This window comes from Mustela lutreola, chromosome 8 (genome assembly GCF_030435805.1).
Source record: "Mustela lutreola isolate mMusLut2 chromosome 8, mMusLut2.pri, whole genome shotgun sequence".
Classification (NCBI taxonomy): Eukaryota; Metazoa; Chordata; class Mammalia; order Carnivora; family Mustelidae; genus Mustela; species Mustela lutreola.
In genome coordinates, this window is record NC_081297.1 from 21789784 (window position 1) to 21814494 (window position 24711).

The window sequence follows — 24711 nt, forward strand, 5'->3', positions numbered from 1 at the left end:
AACAACAAAAAAGAATAGATAAAAGATACAAAGGGAACTACATAAGACTTTGGTGTATTTTTCAACAGAAACTATTCAGGCTAGGAGAGAATGGGATGACATCGGTAACATTTCACATTGTGAAAAATAAATAAATAAATAGATAGATAAATGTCAACCAACAAATCTATACCTAGTAAAGCCATCCTTCAGAAATGAGGCGGGATAAAGATTTTCCCAAACAAACAAAAACTGATGGAGTCCATTACCACATGATCTGCCTTATAAGAAATGTTAACAGGTACTGAGTGGAAGAAAAAGAATGCTAATTAATAACACAAAAACATAAAACATAAAAGGTAATATAAATCTCACTGGTAATAGTAACTATATAATTATAGTTAGATTCTGAAATATGCTAATAATGATGCATAATTAATTTACAACTCTAGTTTACAGGTTTAAAAAATATAGTATAATTACCATAACTACAATCATTATTCATTATACAATATTTAAAAAATGTAAATTATGACATAAATGATTTTAAAATGTAGGAAAGGAAAAAGCAAAAGTGTAGAGTTTACTAATTCTATAAAAGTTAAATTGTTTCAGTTTAAAATAAGGTGTCCAATTTAAGAAATTTTATGTAACTTCATGATAACCACAAAGGAAATTCTGTCATAAAAACACAGAAGAACATAATGAAGATGTCCAAGCATACTGAAATCAAAAGACAACAAAATACAAGACACAGTGTAAAGAACAAAGAATAACAAATCTACGAAATATACAGAAAACAATGAGCAAACTGTCAATAGTAAGTACTTACCTACAGCAATGTAAGTGGACAAATCCTCCAATTGAAAGACTTAGGGTGAATGCATTAAAAAAAGAGACAATGCAACAGTATGCTGCCTAAAAGAGGCTCACTTTAGCCTTAAAGACATTGACTGTGAGTGAAGTGATAGAAAAAGATGTTTTTTAAGTAAATAGTAACCAAGAATAATAATAATGGTAATAAATTTAATAATAAAAGCAGGGGTAGCTATGCTTCTATCAGACAAAATAGATTTTAAACTAAAAATGGTACAAAAAGAAAAGAAGATCATTTTATAAAGACAAGGGAGTGCATACATTAAGAAGATATAACGTTGCAAATATTTATGAGCCCCAAATTACAGCATCTAAATATGTAAAGTAAAACCTAACAGAACTAAAAGGAGAAATAAACAGAAATGCAATAATATTGGGGCATTTCAAACAATACTAGCTCTTAACAAAGAACAGATCATCCAGATACAGAATCAATAAGGAAATATTGGATTTGAACAACACTACAGGCCAAATAGACCTAAAAGACATATATAGCACATTCTGTCCAACAGTAGCAGAATACACAGTTTTCTCAAGTACACATAGAAGATTCTCTTAGATATTTCACAAAACAAATCTTAGTGAATTCAAGAAGACTGAAGTATCTTCTTTGACCAGGATGGCACGAATCTACAAATTAATAAAAACAGGAAAAATAGAAAACTCATGAACATATGAAAATGAACAACACCCTCCTGAACAAGCAGTAATTCAAGGAATAATGTAAAGGGGAAACAAAAAAGATTGTTGATACAAAAATGGAAACACAATGTACCAGAATTTGTGAGATGCAGAAAAAAGCCGGTCTCAGAGGGAAATACGTAACACCTATATTAAGAAGCAAGAAAATACCAAATAAAGAACCTAATTCTACATCATTAAGGAAAAAAAAAGAACAAATCAAGTCCAAATTTAGCAAAAGAAAGGAAAAAAATAAAGATTAGAATGGAAATAAAATAGAGAACAGAAGAAAACAAAAAGATTAAACAAACAAAAAAATTGCTCTTTGAAAAGATAAATAAAATTGACAAATCTCAAGCTCATTTAACCGAGGAAAAAAGAAGCTAAATCAACAATATTATAAATGGAAAAAATTTATAGAGAATTATAAGTTATAAGAATTATAACGGATGCCACAGAAATCAAGATCATTTAGGAGGCTATTCCGAAGAAATATACACCATCCACTGAGCAAACCAAAAGAAAAGGAAAAACTTTTAGAAATATACAACTTATCAGGACTGAATACTGAATAATGAAAAAAATTGAAAATCTAAATAGGCCAATTACTGGTAAGAAGACTGAATTACTAATAAAAATTCCAGCAATGAAGAAAGACCTAGAGTCAGGTAATTTCACTGGTGAATTTTACCAAATATTTAAAGAAAAATTGATACCAATCCTTCCCAAATTCTTCCAAAATATCAAGAAGAAAGGAACACTCCCAAATACATTTTAGGAGGCCAGAATTATCTTTATTCCAAAACCAGAAAAGATTACTACTAGAAAAGAAAACTATAGGCCAATATCCCTTGTTAATGTAGATGCAAAAATTCTCAGTATAATACCAGAAAATTGAGTTTGGCAGCACATTGAATTCACCATGTCAAGTGGTTTTTATCCCTGGCATGAAAGGATGATACACCTTATGCAAGTCAGTGTGATACATCACATTAGCAGAATAATAAAAAATCATATGACCAGGGTGCCTGGGTGGCTTAGTGTGTTAAGCCTTTGTCTTCAGCTCAGGTCATGATCTCAGGGTTCTGGAATCAAGCCCTGCATCGGGCTCTCTGCTCAGCAGGGAGCCTGTTCCCCACTGCCCTACCTGCCTCTATCTCTACTTGTGATCTCCCTCTCTCTCTGTCAAATAAATAAATAAAATCTTTTAAAAAATCATATGACCATCTATCTCATTGGACAAAGAACATTTGGGAAAATTCAATATCCATTTTTTATTAGAAACTCTGAATAAATTAGGTAGAGAAAGAACATTTCTCAACATAATAAAGGCCATATATGACAAGCCCACAACTAACATCATATTCAATGGGGAAAGGTTGAAAGCTTTTCCTTTAAGATAAGGAACAAGATAAAGATATCTACCCCCACCCCTCCTATTCAGCATTGTATTAGAAATCACATTTGTCATGTTTTATCCTTATAGAATTTTTCACTAAATAAGAAAATATGACTTTATATTTGACTTTATGGTTATTTCAATTCAATAAATGTAACATATAGCATAAAAAAAAAAAAAAAAAGAAATCCTAGCCAGAGCAATCAGGCAAGAAAGGAAATAAAATGTATCAGAAACAGAAAGAAAGAAGCAAAATTGTTTCCATTTACAGATGACACGGTTTTATATAAAACATCACAAACACTAGACCAAAAAATTTTAGATATAATCAAGGAATTCAGGAAAATTGCAGAATCCAAAAATAATATTCAGTAGTGTTTCTTTACAGTACCACTGAATTTTCTTTTCTCTTTCTTTTTTTTTTTTTTAAGAATTAATTTATTTATTTCGAAGAAAGAAAGACCAAAGCAGGCAGAGGTAGAGGGAGAAGCAGGCTTTCTGCTGAACAAAGAGCCCAACGTGGAGCTCAGTCCAAGGACCCTGTGATCATGACCCGAGCCAAAGGCAGACACTTTACCAACTGAGCCACCCAGGCTCCCCATCAATGGATTTTCAGAAAAGAAAAAGAAAAAGAAATGAAAAAGTAAAAAAGAGGACATCTGCTCCTCCTCTCCCTCTGCCTGCCACTCCCCTGCTTTGCTCTCTCTGACAAAGAAAATCTTAAAAAAAAAAAAAAAAGAAATGTATTCCATTTACAACAGCATCAAAAACAATAAAATACTTAAGAATTAATTTAACTAAGGAGGTGAACAATCTCTCCTCTGACAAGAACAAAACACTGATGAAAGAAATTTTTAAAAGACACAAATAAATGGAAAGGTATCCCATGCTCATGCACTGGAAGAATATTTTTAATATATCAATACTACCAGCAGCCGTCTATTGCTTCACGATGCATATCCTACCAAAATTCTCAATATTCTTATGTAATTTTTTTACAGAAGTAGAAAAAGCACTCGTTAAATTTATATGGAGCCACAAAAGACCCCTAGAAACCAAAGAAAATATGAGAAAGAAGAACAAAGCAGGAGGCATCATGCTTCCTGACTACATGCTATAGTATAAAGTTATAATAACAAAAACAGCAGTATGATACTAGCAGAAAAACAGACAAGTAGATGAATGAAACAGAATGAGAGCCCCAACATAAACCCAAGCACATAAAGTTAACTCATTTTTGACAAGGGAGACAAGAATACACAATAAAGAATAGTCTGTTCAGTAAATGATGCTGGGGCAATTGGTTATTCACATGTAAAAGAATGAAATTGGACCTAGTCCAATTCTACACCAGTCACAAAAATTAACTCAAAATAAAGACTTAAATGTAAGACCTGAAACCAAGATACTCTTAAACACACACACACACACACACACACACACACACACACAGAGAGAGAGAGAGAGAGAGAGAGAGAGAGAAATAAACCTGCTTGGCAAAGGTCTTGGTAATGAGTTTTTGGATATGACACCAAAAGCACAAGAAATAAAATAAAAAATTAAAAAACGGGACTACATCAAACTAAAGTTTCTGTACACTGAAGGAGATCTTCAACAAAATGAAAAGACAACCTACAGAATGGGAAAAATATCTGCAAACCATATATCTGATAAGGGGTTAATATCCATAAAGCTTAATAGCAAAACCAAAAAAAAAAATTAAAAATGGGCAAAGAATCTGAAGAGACATGTCTCTTAAGACATTTTTTAAAAAGGCCAACAGGTACACGAAAAGGTGCTCAACGTTACTGGTCATTAGAGAAACGCAAATAAAAACCACAATGAGTTATCCCCTCATGCATATAGAATTGCCATCATCAAAAAGACAAGAGACAATAAATGCTGGAATGAATGGAGAGAAAATGGGGAACTTCTATCTGTTGGTGAGATTGAAAAATTGTTAGAGACACTATGGAAAACAGTATGGAGGATTTTCAATAAATTAAAAATAGTACTACTGTATGACCTAACCATTCTATTTCTGGGAATATATCCAAAGGATACAAAAACACTAACTTGAAAAGATAACTGTACCCCCATATTCACAGCAATATTATCTACAATAAATAAAATTACACACACACACACACACACACACACACGGATATTATTTAGCCATGAAAAATTAGGAAATCCTACCATTTGTGACAACATGGATGTACTTTTGTACTATGGAGAGAGTTATTAATACAGATTCCTCTATTACCTAAGAAACTCATCTACATAATAGGGCAACCTTTGTTTCCCAAACATCTCCTGCCACTTTCCTGCTAACAGTCTTTCTCCCCTTTGTAACCTCAGATCCCTACTCATCTCCTTAGTCCATGTAAGCATCATGTTACCTCACTGTCTTTGGAATTCCCATGTCTGTGTGGATTCCTTACATATGTTCAATTAAATTTTATTTTCTCCTGTTAATCTGTCTTATGTCAATTTGATTCTCAGTCCAACTGGAAAGATTTTGAATGGCAGAGAAAATTCTTCTTCCCCAACAATATGTATAGAACTTTTATGCTGAAAACTAAAATAATGATTAAAAAAAGGAAATGTAAATTATGAAGAGACATACGGTGCTCACGGACTGGAATACTCAACATCTGAAGTATGTTACTACTCCCAAACTGATATATGCATTTAATGAAATTCTTATCAAAACTAATAAAATATTATTTATAGACAGGATTCTTCTAAAATTTATATGAAGAGTCCAACTAGATTAACATAACTGATTTTGAAAAGAAGAATGAATTAGGAGGAATCACTCACCCCAATTTCAAGATTTATTATATTGTTAGTTTTAGTTAATAAAACTATGGTATTGATAGAGGAATAAAATCTTTGAACAGTAAAACAGAACAGAGAACCCAGAAATAGCTTCACATAAGTACAGCCAATACTTGGCAAGGATACAAAACCAGTCAAATGAAGAGAGAACAATCTTGTCAATAGTGTTGCAGGAATTAGATAATCACGGGGAAAAAAATCTTGGCCTAAATCTCATACCATATATGAAAATTTTTTAAAAAAATGAGTCATGAACTTAAATATAACACTATACAGTTTAACAAGAAAACATGGGGCAGGTGGAAAACAAACCTGTGACCTAGAATTTGGTGAAGTGTTTTCAGATATGCTATCAAAAGCATGATTCCTAACAGGAAAGATCAATAAATAGGACTGTATCAAAATAAAATTAAAATGTGTGCTCTTTTCCTATTAAGAGAATGAAAAGACAATCTAAAGCCTGGGAGAAAATATTTGCATTCACTTATCTGGCAAAGGACATATCTATAATGTATATCAAGAAAAAAAAAACCTTCAAAATTCAACAGTTTAAAAATTAAATTAGAAAATAGGCAAAAGTCATGAAGAAATATTTTGCCAAAGAGGATATATCTACATGGCAAAGAAACATAAGAGATGTTCAACGTCATGAGCTATCAAGAAAACGCAAATTAAGACCTTGATTAGGTATTACTCCACATCGATAAAACAAAAATGAAAACAGTGCAAATACCAAATGTTCACAAAGCAGCAGAGAAACTGGATCTCTCATGCACTGTTAGTGGGAATATAAAAGTACACAGCTGCTCTGAAAAACAGTATCATGGTCTGTTACATCCATGCCATAGGACATGACTCAGTAACAAAAAAAGAAATATGACTTATGCACACAACACTTTTGATGGATCACAAGAAGATTATGCTGAATGAGAAAAAGTCTCAAAAGGTCACATACTATATGGTTCCATTTACATAAGTTTCTCAAAATGACAAACAATAAACATGGGGAACCAAGTAACAGTTTCCCAAGGCTAAGATAAGAATGATAGGAGTGTAAGTATAAAGGATTTGTTCAAGGAAGATCTTCGTGGGGATGGAATATTTTAACTTTGGTAATGATTACGTGAATTTATGGACAAAATAAAGTAATGAAGAATTCTACATGTACATCAAACCAGTGTCAGTTTCCCAGTTTTAATATTATAATATAGTATCACTGAGGGAAATGCATGAAGGGCACACCGATTTCTCTCTACTACCTCTATAACTTCCTATGAATTTGTAATTACTTCAAAATCTGAAGTTAAAAAATTCATATCATTCTCCAGTTATCACTGGGTGACATTGGGAATTTAACTTCCTTTGAGTTTCCTTATTTTATCAGGTAATAATAATAAATTTTCTAAGCAACATTTTCCAGACAGTTTCACGAAACAAATGTTCTATACAGAATACAATCGTTCCCATACAAAAAGGGTTTGGGGGGTTAATCTGGAAAACCCTGCTGATAATACCAACTTTTTGAAATTTACAAGTGTAAATTGATTGAAAGATACTCTTAACACATAAATTATTTCTTTCCTGATAAACTACTTGATTTCATAATATAGACAAAACTACCCTTACACTCATCACTTAAAACACTGTCTTCGGGAGAGCAGGGACCAGTACTGGAAATTTGGGAAAGACTATGAGAGCTTTCTGAATCCCAGTCATTCAGCTACAGTCTACAGTAATGAATTTCTGATGCTTAAGACAATTGATCCTTCACCAGAAGCCTGTTTTTTTTAATAACATTATGATACCTGACCTACTTTCTCACATAATCTCCCAAAGAAAACTTCAGTTATTCACAGTCCATGATTAATAAAGTCTCTAAAAACACACTAGCTGTTTTCAAGGTGATGTATTACTTTCGAAAGCTCATGCTGGGATTAGTATTTTATATATAACTAAATTATCTCTCCTTGTCCCCTCTAAAAGTGATCTGTACCTTATTCTAACTCTCATTATTAATGTGAATGCTTATGTATCTCTTTTACTAGACAACGAGTTCACAGTTACTTGGGTAATATTTTGTTTTTGTTTGTTTATGCTCCAGGGCCACTTATATCTGAGGTACCCAATGTTAACCCAATAAATAAATGAAAAGTACATGTCAGAGATGCAAGCATTAATTACAAAATGCTTGGTTAAATTTTATATGACTATTGACAAGAAACGAAGTAATTGTCTAGGTCAGTGGTTTTCAGTGATGTGCATTACTGCACAGTTGCCCTCCAACTGGGGGACCCTATGCTTTCAATTTCATTTTTTGCCATGACTGAGCACAAATTTGTATATGCTAAATGTTTCAGAGGGAATACTGAACTGGATATGGCAGAGAAGTAATATACATAATTCCACAGTGAGCAACAATTAAAATACATATAATAGTATCAGGCCATTCCTCCTACTCCCCCCAAATTCATCTTCTTATTAAAAAATGAGAGAATTCTGCTATAACAAATGAAAGAAGGCAGCCATAATATAAGTCAACTCAGAACAAATGTTCACAAAGAAAAAATTCTGAAGGATAACTATGTCAGGAAATTATAGTTACACATGTATGGAAACCAAAAGACATTGCTACTGACAAGGTGATAATATAGAAAGGATTGTGTTTTCTTTTTTATTATTATTTCATTTTTGATTTTTTAATTTTTTTATAAACATATATTTTTATCCCCAGGGGTACAGGTCTGTGAATCGCCAGGTTTACATACTTCACAGCACTCACCATAGCACATACCCTCCCCAATGTCCATAACCCCATCCCCCCTCTCTCAACCTCCCTCCTAACAGCAACCCTCAGTTTGTTTTTGTGATATAAAGAGTCACTTATGGTTTGTCTCCCTTCCAATCCCATCTTGTTTCATTGATTCTTCTCCTACCCCCTTAACCCCCCATGTTGCATCTCCACTTCCTCATATCAGGGAGATCATATGATAGTTGTCTTTCTCCGCTTGACTTATTTCGCTAAGCATGATTCCCTCTAGTTCCATCCACGTCATCACAAATGGCAAGATTGCATTTCTTTTGATGGCTGCATAGTATTCCATTGTGTATATATACCACATCTTCTTGATCCATTCATCTGTTGATGAACACCTAGGTTCTTTCCATAGTTTGGCTATTGTAGACATTACTGCTATAAACATTCAGGTGCACGTGCCCCTTTGGATCACTACATTTGTATCTTTAGGGTAAATACCCAAGGATTGTGTTTTCATGATGGCTGACTCTTTAAATACCTTTGAGTGTTTTTAAAAATTCTGGCACAAATACCTGATATCACTTAGTTTAATCTATTATTTTTTTCATTCTTTATTCAAATGGCAACTTCTTAAAGAGGATGTCTCTGACCAGCCTATTTAAAACCATATCCACCATTCTAAACATTTTCTTTCCTACTTTTCGCTATTTTACGTTTCATTAGACCCTTACTGTTATGAAATACACTGTGTCATTTTACTTATTTTGCTTAAGTTTGTGTCCCTCTGCAACACTACCAACAACAACAGAAGCTCCTGGAAAGCAGGAAATTTGTCTACACTCTTCACCACATCCAAATAATCAGAACGTTGGCACATAATAGATGTTGAATAAATATTACTGAATGAATGAGTAAATTTTCATTTTAAATTTTTTTCTTAATACCTCCAATAAATTATAGCTAGTAATCATATACATATATAAACACTAAACCCTGACTTCAACATAACTGTATTAATTAAACTCATCAAGAAAATACACACAGAATGATATTTTTTCTTAAATTTCAAACACTACTGTCACCGGTTAAAAGCCTGATATCTGTGCATATGTCAATAAGGAAATAAAGAACAAAATAATAGCACTCCTTTCACCCTTTTTCAAAATTTTGTATTGTTTAGGTTAGTGCTTTTCAAATTTTAATGTACATGTGACTCACTGGAAGTTGTCATTAAAATACAATTTATGATTCTGGGATGGGTACTGAATTCTAAGAACTGTTTATCCATGGATCCAGATTTGAGTATCAGAGTTCAGATTTTTTTTCACAGTGTTAAATTACACACTAATATTTCTAAAACCTAGCATTTTGAGGAAATTTTAATTCAGTAGGGAAAATGTGCTTTAAAATATTTATAATGACTCATGGGCGCCTGGGTGGCTCAGTGGGTTAAGCCGCTGCCTTCGTCTCAGGTCATGATCTCAGGGTCCTGGGATCGAGTCCCCCATCGGGCTCTCTGCTCAGCAGGGAGCCTGCTTCCCTCTCTCTCTCTCTCTGCCTGCCTCTCTGCCTACTTGTGATCTCTGTCAAATAAATAAATAAAATCTTTAAAAAAATATTTATAATGACTCAAATAAGGCTGCTATTAATAATTCAGTATAAGAGTATGCAATATTATTTATCAAATGTCCTTTCACCAAGAGGGAACCCAAGTAAACTATGGTCTGTGATGGATAATGATAACATCATTGTAGGCTCACTGATTATAACAAATCACCACTTCAGTGGGGGACCCTGATAGTAGGAAAGACTGTACGTATATGGGAGCTCTGATTTGCTGTGAACCTAAAACTGCCGTTAAAAGCAGAAAAAGAGTACTTCACCATAGAGTTGAGGGTCCATATCTGGGCTCTCTACTCTGTTCCACTGGTCTATGTGTCTATTTTTGTGCCAGTACCATGCTGTTTTGGTGATCACAGCTTTGTAGTAAAGCTTGAAATCAGTCAATGTGATGCCCCCAGCTTTTTCTCTTTCAACATTTCCTTAGCAATTCGGAGTCTCTTCTGGTTCCATACAAATTTTAGGATTGTTTGTTCCAGCTTTTCGAAAAAAGCTAGTGGAATTTTGATCAGGATGGCACTGAAAGTATAGATGGCTCTAGGCTGTATAGACATTTTAACAATGTTAAAATGCATAAGCACGGATGGTCTTCCATTTTTGTGTGTCTTCTTCCATGTCTTTCATGAGTGTTTTGTAGTTCCTCGAGTACAGATCCTTTATCTCTTTGGTTAGGTTTATTCCCAGGTATCTTATGGTTGTTGGTGCTCTAGTGAATGGAATTGATTCTCTCACTTCCCTTTCTATATTTTCATTGTATAAGAAAGCATCTGATTTTGTATCCTGCCATATTACTGAATTACTTTATGAGTTCCAGTAGTTTGGGGGTGGAGTGTTTTGGATTTCCATATAAAGTATCATGTCATCTGTGAAGAGAGAAAGCTTGACTTCTTCTTTACCAATTTGAATATTTTATTTCTTTTTGTTGTCTGATTGCTGTTGTTAGAACATCTAGGACTATGTTGAATAACAGTGGCAAGAGTGGACATCCTTGTCGTGTTCCTGATTTCAAAGGGAAGGCTGCCAGCTTCTCCCAATTGAAGATATCTTCTGTGGGTTTTTCACAGACAGATTTTATGAAGTTGAGGAATGTTCTCTCTATCTCTATACTTTGAATCATTTTAATCAGCAAAGGATGCTGTATCTTGTCAAATGCTTTTTCTGCATCAATTGAGAGGACCATGTGGTTCTTCTCTCTTTTATTTTCTATCACATTGACTGATTTGTGAATGTTGAACCACCCCTGCATCCCAGGGATAAATCCAACCTGGTCATAGTGGATAATCTTTTTTAATGTACTATTGGATCTTATTAGCTAGGATCTTGTTGAGAATCTTGGCATCCATATTCTTCAGGGATACTGGTCTGAAATTCTCCTTTTTGGTGGGATCTTTGCCTGGTTTGGGGATCAGGGTAATGCTGGCTTCGTAAAAAGAGTCTGGAAGTTTTCCTTCTGTTTCTATTTTTTGAAACAGCTTCAGGAGAATAGGTATTATTTCTTCTTTGAATGTTTGGTAGAATTCTCCAGGGAATCTGTCAGGTCCTGGGCTCTGGTGCTAGGAAAATTGGATAGTATGTGTAGAAAAACGAAACTTGACCATTCTCTTACACAACACACAAAGATAAACTCGAAATGGATACAATACCTCAACATGAGGCAGCAATCTATGAAAATCCTAAAGGAGAACATAGGCAGTAACATCTTCGACATCGGCCACAGCAACTTCTTTCAAGATAGGTCTCCAAAGGCAAAGGAAACAATAATGACCAATAGTGAAAATGAACTTTTGGGACTTCATTAAGATCAAAAGCTTCTACACAGCAAAGGAACAGTCAACAAAACAAAGAGGCAACCCATGGAATGGGAGAAGATATTTGAAAATGACACTACAGACCAAAGGCTGATATCCAAGATCTATAAAGAACTCCTCAAACTCAACACACACAAAACAGATAACCACGTCAGAAAATGGGCAGAAGACATGAACAGACACTTCTCCAAAGACGACATACAAAATGGCTAACAGACACATGAAAAATGTTCATCATTAGCCATCAGGGAAATTCAAATCAAAACCACATCGAGATAACACATTACACCACTTAGAATGACAAAAATTAACAAGACAGGAAATGACAAGTGTTGGAGAGGATGTGGAGAAAGAGGAACCCTCTTACGCTGTTGGTGGGAATGCAAGTTGGTGCAGCCAGTTTGGAAAAGAGTGTCGAGATTCCTCAAGAAATTAAAAACAAAGCTACCATAAGACCCTGCAATTGCACTAGTGGCATTTACCCCAAAGATACAGATGTAGCGAAAAGAAGGGCCATCTGTACCCCAGTGTTCATAGCAGCAATGGCCACAGTCACCAAACTGTGGAAAGAACCAAGATGCCCTTCAACAGATGAATGGATGAACAAGATATGGTCCATATACACATGGAGTAGTATGCCTCCATCAGAAAGGATGAACTGCAAACATTATTTGCAAATCATACATTTGACTATATTTGATAAAGGTTTAAGATCTAAAATATATCAATAACTCCTATACCTCAACAACAATAAACAATCCATTAAAGAGACAGACAAAGGATTTCAATACACATTTTTCCTAAAAAGATACACAAATAGCCATTAAGTGCAAGAAATGATGCTTCACATTATCTGTCAGTAGGGAATGGCAAATCTAAATCACAATGAGATTCCACTCTATCATGTACTATAATGGCTATTTTTTAAAAAAGGAATTATAACAAGAATAATAAACAACAAGTGTTAGCTAAGTTCCAGACCATGGAGACAGCCAAATTTCCTTAACATTACCGTTTGCCCTCCCCCCATTTATGGTCTCCCTCAGTTTACTCTGCATTTTCCCATAGCACTTGTCACCTTTTAAAAACTCTTTAATTTTTTATAGACAAATGTGGGGGTAGGTGGAAGACAGAGGAGGGAGAAAGAGAACATTTTTTGTTTAAATATAGAAGATGAGAAAACTCATTTTTTTTCTGTTTCACTTACTGACATATACTAGTTGTCTCCAACACAGCTTAACATAAAACTTCTCAATAAATACATGTTAAATTTATTCGCTCTGTTTTGTCCACCTCCTTTGAAGGGGTTTTAAAATTTTATATCTTTACAAACCTTCTCTGTCTTTTAACTATGTTCTATTCCATTAATTTGCACAGTAGCTAATTAGCTTCTAATATAAGATTTCTATATAAAGTTTCTATATTAGTTTCTGAAATAAACTAATATGAATTATATATTAGTTTCTAATATCTATAAATTCTTCTCTATGTATTCACTAGACTAAATCCCACAAGATTTGTGTGCATTGTTTTTATTAGTTAAAACATTTTCTAATTTTACTATAATTTTTTTATTGGACGGGAGGAATAGGTTACTAAAAGTGTGTTTCTCCTAACCAATAGTTATTTTCCAGCTTTTATTTTCTAACTGATTTCCAATCTAATTAAAAAGACATAATGTGCCACTTTAATCCATTTTAAAGCATTAAAATTTCCTTAATGTTTAACAATACTATAATCTATTTTTTGATAAATATACTGTGTATGCTTCAAAAGAATAGATATCTACAGATGGTAAATACAGTGTTACCTTTGCCCATTAGGTTCAGATTCCTTACTAATTATGTTGATTAAATATCCGGCATCCTTACTAATCATGGTACAGAATTAAATTACTTTCAGTATGCCTGAGACACTCTTAATTATGTATAAACAATAAATATGCTAATTAGACTATATGTTGAAACAAAAAATATGGATGCTTTCTGAACAAGCTTCTATATCATTGGCAAAGATATGTTCAAATAAGATTTTAGAGTTGTCAGACATACATATTACTTTCTTCTTGTTTACTATGTCCCATATTTTACACATGATATTTATATAGTAAAGCCAAAAATAACATTTTAATTTTTCTGCCAAATTTTATTTTCAGAGTCTATATTGACCTACAGAAAATTAAGCAGCAGGTACTACTATTTTATAAAATATTATTCTCTTCCTTTGCATCAGAGACAGTCCATTCCCTTAAAGGGAGTTTTAAAATCTTTCTGCTATTCCTCCATGGTGTATTTCTACCTAATGATATTTCAGAAATTTTCTTAGAGTTTTGATATTCAATCAGAATTTACGTAGGATTCTAAATAAAACAAAAAAACAAAACCCCCAAGTACTACAGAACTCAAGGCTGGATTTTTGATTAGTTGTCCAAATTTCTGCAATTGGTTGCCCAAATTTCTGCAATCAGTTGCTATGGTAATTTTTTTTTTTTAAAGATTTTATTTATTTATTTGACAGAGAAATCACAAGTAGATGGAGAGGCAGACAGAGAGAGAGAGAGGGAAGCAGGCTCCCTGCGGAGCAGAGAGCCCGATGCGGGACTCGATCCCAGGACCCTGAGATCATGACCTGAGCTGAAGGCAGCGGCTTAACCCACTGAGCCACCCAGGCGCCCGCTATGGTAATTTTTAAGATTTTTTTTTCCCTTCCTATTCTTCTGGGACTAATCAGAGCATCAAAATTTACAGTATACACAGGATAACAACTTATAATGCATATGGCATATGTTAGCTACTTTATATTTAAAATGTTTAATATTATAAAATGAGATTATAGGTAAATTTTTAAAAATACAAAATATTTAAGCAATGTTATTTAAAAAATTATACATAAACAATGAATCTTGGAACCCTACATCAAAAACAAATGATGTACTGTATAGTGACTAACATAACAATCTAAAAAAAAAAATGTACAAATAAGTAAATAAATAATCATACTCATATAGGAGAACCAGTATCAAAATGGGGTCTCTTTTATAAGGTCTAACGTCTTATTGTTGTTTATTTGTTCTAAGAGCTGAAAAAGTTTTCTTTTTTCTATATAATATCTGGAAGTAATTCAGCTTTCTTGCTCTAGTATTACTGATACGCGTAGCCCACTCAAACCTTAAACAAGGGTAATTTGGCAATCACTTCACCAAAAAACACATTCTAGTGCAACTTTCCCTCCAAAGTGTGATGATTACTTTTACCTTTATTTTTCATACAAAAGAACTACCAGCATTATGCTACGTGAAGTAAGTCAGAGAAAGCCAACAAATACCAGATGATTTGTATGTGGAATCTAAAACATGGAACAATTAAATAAACAAACAAAAAGCAGAACCAAACCTATAAATACTGAGAGCTATGTGATGGTTGCCAGAGGGTAAGAGGGTGGGGGATGGGCAAAATGGGCGAAGGGCAGTTGGGAGACACAGACTTCCTGTTACAGACTGAGTAAGTCATGGGGATGAAAAATACAGCACAGGGACTACAGTCAATGGTATCGCAATAGTACTGTGTGGGACAGCAGGCAGCTACACTGGTGCCGAGCACAGCATGGTGTATAGAACCGCTGAATCACTATGCTGTACACCTGAAACCATGTAACTGTGTCCACTGCGCTCAAAAAAGGAAGAACGACCACGACAGTAAGTTCCCATACATTTCAGACTCTCTCAGCATATCAGCATCCTTTCCTGAACACAGATAAAGCATTTTTTGATAGATTTACAAATTTAGAACCTAAATACAAAGAGTTCTGGGAAACTTTGGCTATAAATAAATCAATACTTTCAAAATTACATTACATTTTATCTGGGGAAAGAGATAGATTGGCAACATAAGAAATAAAATTCAAAAGCATAATATCTTTTCTATTTGATAACCTAATAGATTTCTGTGATATTGAAATGAAAATGGCAATGAATAAATTGTAAAAACCATTTGATGCAGAAAGTATACGTGGAGCAGAAAACATTTATAAGGTAAAGATAAATATTAATTCAGAACTCAAGATTAGCCAAATATTTTTGCTTGGTTCCTATGTGCTAATAATTAGATATTGTACAAAACAATCCACAAGTAAAGGAACAGTTACTTGATATAAATGGGATTTCTATGTCTACAACTTTTTTTTTTATGTTGTTAAGATTCAGCATTACACAGAGGAGGTATGGTAGCTTGAGCAAAGCAGTGAATCATAAAGTACTTGATTCTAGGATCAATTCTGTCAACACCAGTCTTAAGAACTCTGACAAAATCTTAAGCACTCCTGTTGGCAGCTTTGTCTGTGCAATATACACTAAGTCTCTGTCCCACTCACCCCTCAGGGCTTCTGTGAAGATCAAGCAGACATTAGTAAATGAGATGGCTTTGAAAGTTAAAAGTTCTATCCAAATGAGAGCTCTCATTCTACTGAAATTGTTCCTGATATTCACAGATTTGGTTCAGCAACAACAACAAAGGCTCAAACTAAAATATTCTTGCTCAGAAATTATTACTAGTAAGTAGAATAATTTATCAACCTTCATTTCAAAGATCTGTATTCACTTCATTTGCAATGAAATGAGGTAATAACGAGGCTGTGTTGCACAATTTACAGACTTACCAAATGAGCACATATGGCCCATTTAGCTAAGGATATTTTAATAGGTGCTGTTTATTATGAGTTGATCTCCTACAATAATATCACATAGCTGATATGTATTTCCTTTAGAAGACCGCTTTGTTTAATATCTAGGTATTTACATATTTTTTTAACATTTATCACATCTCTTAATTTACACAAGAGAATAACAACTCTCTCCAGCGCATCAAAGCACAGAGGCCAGTGAGCCCTGCATGAATTGGCATTGATGGATGTTTTGCTTGTCTTCTTCCCAAAACATTCTTTCATATGAAAAATACCTGTTTCCATTCTGTTTGTCTTCGAAGACACCTGTTTTTCAATTTATCGCCAATTATCTCACATATAACCAAGCCACCAACTAGTTTTAAATGAATTACAGTTCTAAATTAAGTATGGAGAGAAAGAAGGAAATGTATTTACATAGGTAAATCACCTTACCTGCCTTGGCCGCTAGGCTATGCATACTTTGTATGTTTCAGCAACTAACACACTACATGCAAGCTAAGGTTGTAGGAGACAAAGGGAAAAAGGAGGAAACAGAACACTTCCACTTACTGCAAATGAAAGTAGACTCATCTGAATTATCAGCGCAGTCATTCACAAAATCACACAGCTTGTCCTTTGCAATGCATTGCTTGTTGGCACACGTGAACTCTTGAGCGGTACACTTCCTGTCTGGACTAAGTAGGGGGGCACAATCTTGAAAGGAAATATCGTCCACTGCTACATCTCCCATGTAACTGATACCACGCTTTGCCCTAAAGACAATCTTAAAAAAACAAAAACAAAAAAAAGGTAAGGAAGAGAGGAAAGAAGTAAATAAATCCAATTTTAGTTGAACTAATAATTCAAAATTTGAGGCAGGTTTTAAATATAGGACATCAGATTTGAATCTAAGAAAAACACCCCCAAAATGAAACTGACCCAAAATGCCTGAGGGTCATCCCACAAATGCGGGAGGGGCAACAGCACTGCTCTTGTCTAGATTTTTAGGACAGGCGGCAAAGAAAACCCGTAGGAGGCACCAAGCTACCAGTGCTGCTTCTGCAGCTCTCATCCAAAACAAGATCTGCTCGCTTCTTAGGGCCTCACTTGCACCCTGTATGGGAGGAAGGAGGCCAATCAGGTGACAAAGCACACGAAGAGAAAAAAGATACAACCACATCCTTTATTGTGACCAATATGTTGCCACTCCTCAGATCTGTCCACCCCAACTATGTGAAAGGAAAGATATCAAACCTCAATACCATGAGTTTTTTTTTTAATTGCCCCCATATTCGGAATGGAAATGATTTTCATTTGCCTTTGATGTAAGTGATTGACAAAATTCTCATTTGTGCCACTGACAGGGAGGTCCCTCTGAACATGGTCTCCAAATGAATTAGAAATTATTAAAACTAGTAACAGGAGCTGCTAACATGTTTAAAAATTTCGTCTTCAGTTGTAACACTACCAATGCTTGGAAGAACAATTAACACTGTTTCACAGAATACAAGAAGTCACAAATTATTTAGTTTCAAATTTCTAAGTGACATTAATTCAGAATGCTTCTATTAAATTTTTCTGCATGCCAAATATGTATTTGTGCATTAACATAAAAAATATTCCCTTTTTAAAGTAAATGTAGAACAATTCAAAATGAGTTAACAAGGAATACAGATTTATTTGTGATTTTATACAAATATTTATTGTTCAAGCTCCCAAACACCTTTTGACCAAATCTAAACATTTTTCTTGAAAGAATTACAATTTCTCCTGAGGATGTGTTATACTTTCATGTGACTCCATGAAAACTTCTGTGTTGTCCTTTTAAGATTAGATTTTAGAATTGAAAATCACACCTCTCAAATGATCAAAACCAAAAAAAAAAAATACAATTTTTATGTAAATCCATACACCAAATTTACATAAACTGTTCTTCATAATAGATACGCTGGAAAAGAAAAATAAATTTGATTGAGAGGTTGGAAGTCATTTATTTCAAAGAGGTAAAATTAGAAAGAATAAGGACTACAGTGTTTTATAAGGAAACACCATTACACAAATGAAAAGGCCACTCTATTTTCTGGATGCATCTAAACATTTAAATATGTGATATAATGTTCTATGAAAAAGGAATCAGATAATAAGTGTTTCCTTATTAATTTATTCTTGTGCAGTTCTATAGATGGACTCTCAGGTGCCTGCGAGGTCCAAATGATCAAATCCCTGCTTATATCCCAATGCTCTATAAAATGTTGGTTAAGATTCCATAGACTTTCCTACCGAATGTGATTACACTTTTTTTTTTTAAAAAAAGAATTATATTTTTTCAGTAGAATAAAAGCAGGGTCAATTATTCTGGAAAAGTTGGAAAACAATATGGCACAGCGTGTGTTTGGATTATGAACTTAATGAATTGGCCCTGTTGACAGTCTCCCTACGCCACTTTGTAGTCTGCAACTAGGAGTTCCCTCATGTGTAGGTAATTGTGTATTCTATCTATAAAAGGGGATAATGATCATACAATTACTGTAAAACTAAAACAAATAAATGTTTCAAGTTTATAGACTGGTAAGTGCTTAGTAAGTGCTAAGTATATGCCAGTTCTAGTTAATCAAACTATTTTAATTAAACACTCTGTTTACATTTGAGGGCTCCCAAACAAAACTCTGAAAACTACCCAGTACTGATTCCGCATATAACTTCTAACCATATCTTTGACTTTTCTCAAGGGTTAGAGTTTCACCTCTTCCTAAGGTGAGAGGGGTGACACTGTAAAAATGGAAGAAACATGGACAGTATGCCTGGCTATATCAGGCTATCTGCAGTGCACAGTAATGAGCTTTGCACATAGTGGGGGCTTAGTAGGTCTGTATTGAAAGAAAGAGTGAATCACCAAAAAACATCAAATATTTACAAGCCGTTATTATCTTATTTTAAGATTCAAACAACACAGGCATATATCTCTTCAATCAAATTTCAATATATGAGAAAGCACATTTCAGCAAGGCTAAGTTAATTAATAATTGATTCTTCCTGCTGAAATTCCCCTTAATGTTATTTTGAACATGATTTTACTATACAAATATTCCACTTGCCCAGAACTAGTTAAGAATTCATTGCCTGGGGTAGAAGCCTATGTCCAGCAACAGCGAAACCTTCTCCATGTTCTTGCTGAGGATTCTTCTACCCTCAATTAAAAGACGTTAGGGAATGAACTGGCGGAATCATTTTAAAAATAAATTTCATATTGTGCAATATAAAAGTGCAGTCCAATAATTACATCTTCAGGCTGAACTTATTTCTTATCAATTTCCTAAATTATCTACAAATGACATAAGAAAACAGGACTCCAGTGAGAGGCCAAAAACATACAGACTTTATCACACCTGCCATTCCAAGAAATTGGGGACAGTACTGTATTAATCCCTTTACAGAGAAGTAGCTAGCCCTGTGTTTCCACTGGAATGGAGAGGGGCTGATCTCTCATACAGCACATAACTATATAGAGTTACTGACTGTGCACAGCAAAACAGGCTACTATATACAGAGGACTAGAAATGCAATAATTAGCCAAGATATATCTTCTATCTAGAGATAAATGGTTCTAAATTTATGAAATTAAGCCCTGTGCAATTAAGACTAAGAAAAAGTTCCCCAGCATAAATGCCTCTGGATTCTCACTCTCCTGATTCAAATCTTACAATTTTAATAGCTAAGCCTCATCTTTCAAGAAAATCCCCTTCTGTCAAATACATGCACAACACACACACACACACACACACCCATGAGCTTTTATTTTCTTGATAACCCATAAAAAACAAAATCCACATCAATTATCTTGGCATGTAATTACCTTCAATTTAAGCACACGTGCTACTTCTTATTTTAAATTTATAGATATGTATAGGTCATATTCTCCTAATATTATTGTAATCTACATGAAGACAAATACAGCATTATATAATTTCATGCCATCCCCAAATATTTTTTAATTAGGTAAATCTATTACCTCTAACAAGGTTCAACAATACAATGTGCTTCAAAAGTCTTTTTAATTAGCTTTGAAATAGAGTAACATAATTACTCTGCAGTCTCTGAGATTATATCTGTAAAATCAGGGGAGGTGTTCTTTATACGAGGAGGCTGATTGTAAAGTGCAGCATAAGTTTGGCATTAAAATTACGTAGTCCTAGAACATGGTTGGTTGTCTGATTGGGAGAAATGAGGACATCTGGAACTGTTAAATTCCTTATGGAAATGACATGGAGTGGTAAGCGTTCATATAACATATCAGGAATGGGAGGGAAAAAAGGCTATGAGTAGAGGAAATAAAGTAGGATTAAAGAAAAAGAAAATGAAAACCCTCCCTCGTCACCCAACAACTCCTTGGCTTACCAACCTGTATTTGTGACTGAGCACCTAGAAACACTTCTACTTTCTTCCACTGTGCACCTTGCTGTCCTCTTTGAGCCCACAATTTAGAAGTAACATTGTCTTTCTTGCTGAGTACCTACAGAGATAAATCAAGTAAGAGGTGTTAAACTATTCTGTCTTGATAAATTTTAAACATTTAGAATTTGCCCAGTGAGTTTTTAAAATTTTAATATCACCTTGAAGTTCCCTAGAGAAAAGTGGGGACAGTTTTCATTACATGTCTTTGTTTTCTACATAGCAATGTGTCTCCAGGATCCCTCACAAGCTTTATGTAATAAAGGTATACATGAGTATCTGTCAGTCAAGTCCAAAGGGTCTAGACGCGATCTCATTAACTCTTAAGTACATTGGCTTAAAAAAAAAAAAAAAAAAAAAACACAAAAAAACAAAACCCAAAAACCTGACATTAGTAACAACTGGAATTTTATAAATTAAATAATGTTCATGGAGTCGAAATGAAAAGCACTTACTGCTTACTAAAACGGTTTTGGGCTTTGGTTTATTGTTTTTGTTTTTGAGGATGATTTCCCTTCCTCATGCTCTTGGGATCAGTGGGGACAGTGTGTTAAAATAGGAATCCACTCAATTTTAACAGCACACATGGATGATATGAGTGAGCGATGACCCCTCCTGTGATGGTAAGAGCTCCCCACCCAAGAGCTTTGAAACCTTGCATTCTCATCAGTACTGTATCCTTAATCTTAAGGGAAATTCCGATTAGTCTCAGCAGACAAATTATCCTGGCTCTCCTTTTAGAATGTTACAGAATAAACCAAAAAGAGAGTAACTGAAGAGAACAGGAAAAAGCAGAACTATTCTACCTTTTAAAGTAACAGACTTAGTTGGCTTATTTAAGGATTTCACAACATTACTTTTTAAAAAATACAATATGTACAACTGACAGAATAATTCTGGTAATGGGTTTGTGAAAGGTTTTGACTTCTGCAAGTGAAGGTAGTGAAGGTAACTTTTAATGGTTTCATTATCTCCTTACTTTCAATTAAATTGAAATAGCTATTTTTTATTGGAGTATAAATAACATTCAAGCTATTAATTTTATAGAAATAGAGTTTCCAGACCCTTTAGAATCTCTAAGTAATATGGGGCTAACAAAAATAATACCATAGTTTCAGTCTATATAATTTAAGTTAAAACAACAGGCTATCAAGGTCAAAAAATATAATTTCAAAAAAAAATAAATTTTATGAATACTTTAAAAAAGGATGGGAAATAGATCTTTGTATGAAAACCATTCTACATACAAATGACTAAGAAAAATGTGTTTATGCACAAAAATAAGGATCACAAGTATTACCATTTTAGTTAATTTGATAACTACTTTTAACATTTTAATATTTTATCATTTTTCACCTAATACAAATTGTACTTGAAAAAGGAAAGTATATTTCAGATAATTAATCTTAACTACAAAATATACCAGTTAAATAATTCTTATTTTTCTGGTGAAAACCCTGTAGTAAGCTGTATTGTTTGCCAAGAACCATTTTTTAAAAAAATCAATGTAAAACAAATGATAAGGTATAACTTTAATCCATAAGACTACTGGATGTTTTTAGATTATCAAACATGCATGCATACTTACATACAAATAAGTTTACTTCTAAATCATTATTAGTAAAGAATCTCACCTATAATAAAGAAGGTAATTCCTCCAAAACTGGTAAGTAAATATATTTTCAAGTAAAAAAAAAAAAAAAAAAAAAAAAAACCAAAAACCTAACAGCATCTGTAAAATATGGCAATCTAAAACATATTTGGAAAAATAAATACTTAATATAGCCAGGAAAAGCTTCAAATAAGAGAGTAATAAAATGAGATAAAGCACCTAATACTAAAATTATAATCAAAAGGTATAGGGGAAGAAGTGGTTACGCAGCTAGATTGCAGTCTGTTTCTTTCTTTATTGGGGTTGGGGGGAGTAGGTAACCTACCTGTAATCTTTTTGCAAATATGCTAAACATAGACTTCTTTGCTAGCAAATTAATGGTATTTGACAAGGGGAAGAGCCCTTTGCTATGCCTACGTTTAGCAAGATAATTCTGGACTAAAACTGCCACACTAAACGATTCTAGAATTTTGGGATTGGTCTTTCAGACATGGCTTCCTGGAAAATGCTACCTAGGGTATGAAATAGTACAAACAGAGATGTCAGACAACTGAGTTGGCTTGTTCTGTGCAAATGCTGCAACTACACATATTACTTAAAACCTCATACATTGTATAAGCATGTCCAAGATGGGAAAAAAGGACCTAGGCATCTGCACTGAGACTCCAGGACCTCTCTCTCTGGTTTGCCTATATCACTTGGTCTTCTAAAAGAAATTGGAACCCCTGGAAAAAGTTAACTCCAGGGATGGAACAACATAAAAACAGCATGAGTCTGGAACATCTTCTTGGACAGAAAAAAAAAGAAACTGCTCAAAGACTGATGGGATTGTCAAAGAGACAGAGAAGTCAGCTTAAAAGGTCTCCTAAGAGTAAATCTGGGACAATTTAAGAATCCATGAAAAATAACAAAAATAATAGATAATAACAAATTGAATACAAAAAGGATCCATGAATCCACACTAATATAAATCCATAAATGGAGAGGTAATTTTCTTGGTCATGGTGGTGATAGTGTTTTATAATAGAAAACCAACCAACAAATGTAAACAGAATAATACAGCTAAAAAATCACAATTAAGAATCTTCAGAGTAGGGGCACCTGGATGGCTCAGTGGGTTAAAGCCTCTGCCTTCGGCTCAGATCATGATCGCAGGGTCTTGGGATCGAGCCCCACATCGGGCTCTCTGCTCAGCGGGGAGCCTGCTTCCTCCTCTTTCTCTCTCTACCTGACTCTCTGCCTACTTGTGATCTCTCTGTCTGTCAAATAAATAAATAAAATCTTAAAAAAAAAAAAAAGAATCATCAGAGGTAAATTAATCCAGTAAAAAATACTAAGCAAAAACTAGCATGTAAAATTGACTTGAGAACAGGATTTTACATACTATCAAAATATCTCTTCACAAAATATTTATTAATAACAAAGAGAACAAAGTAGTTAAGACCTATAGGTATCATATACTACCAATGGAATGCAGTAAAAAAAAAAAAACAGTTTTGGTGATACTACAGCAAATATATATAAACTATATAAATAAATAATATATATAAAAATATATATGATATATATATAATATTTATATAGAGGATTAACACTGAACAAATCTAAATTGAGTGGATTCTATATATCAGATTGGATTATAATATTTTAAATTATCAAGATCATAAAAGCCTAAAGAAGATTAAGGAATCATTCCAATTCAAAAGACACTAGGAAGAAATAACTAGGTATGATACACGATCCTGTCTGGAATTTTTCCTATAAAAGATGGTCTGGAACAATGCGCCAAAAAATAGGAACTCTGAGCGAAAGTTATATGGGGGTTCTCTGTGAAATTCTTGCAACAGTTTGAAATAGTTTAAACAGTAATTCTGAAACAGTTTAATTCTTCTAACCAAGAAACAACTGGAAAAAGACAATTAAAAAATGTAGTTGCAGCGCCATGGGCAGAAGATGCACATTCAAAGGTCCCTGAAGCGTGTAAGACCCATTTGCACTTTCTTAGAACACTGGTATTCTCAGAACGCTG

General features: G+C 33.8%; 1 protein-coding gene across 3 annotated transcripts in view; it reads right to left on the reverse strand.

Annotated features, from left to right (window-relative positions):
• MALRD1 (MAM and LDL receptor class A domain containing 1) overlaps positions 1-24711 on the reverse strand; it is an 808982-nt gene that overhangs the window by 484274 nt on the left and 299997 nt on the right. For all 3 annotated transcript variants that reach the window (XM_059183995.1, XM_059183996.1, XM_059183994.1), the window contains exons 24-25: positions 21021-21131; positions 17192-17405 (exon numbers count right to left, since the gene is read on the reverse strand). In XM_059183995.1, coding sequence (XP_059039978.1) covers positions 17192-17405; positions 21021-21131 — 325 coding nt within the window. The remainder of the gene's footprint in view (positions 1-17191; positions 17406-21020; positions 21132-24711) is intronic.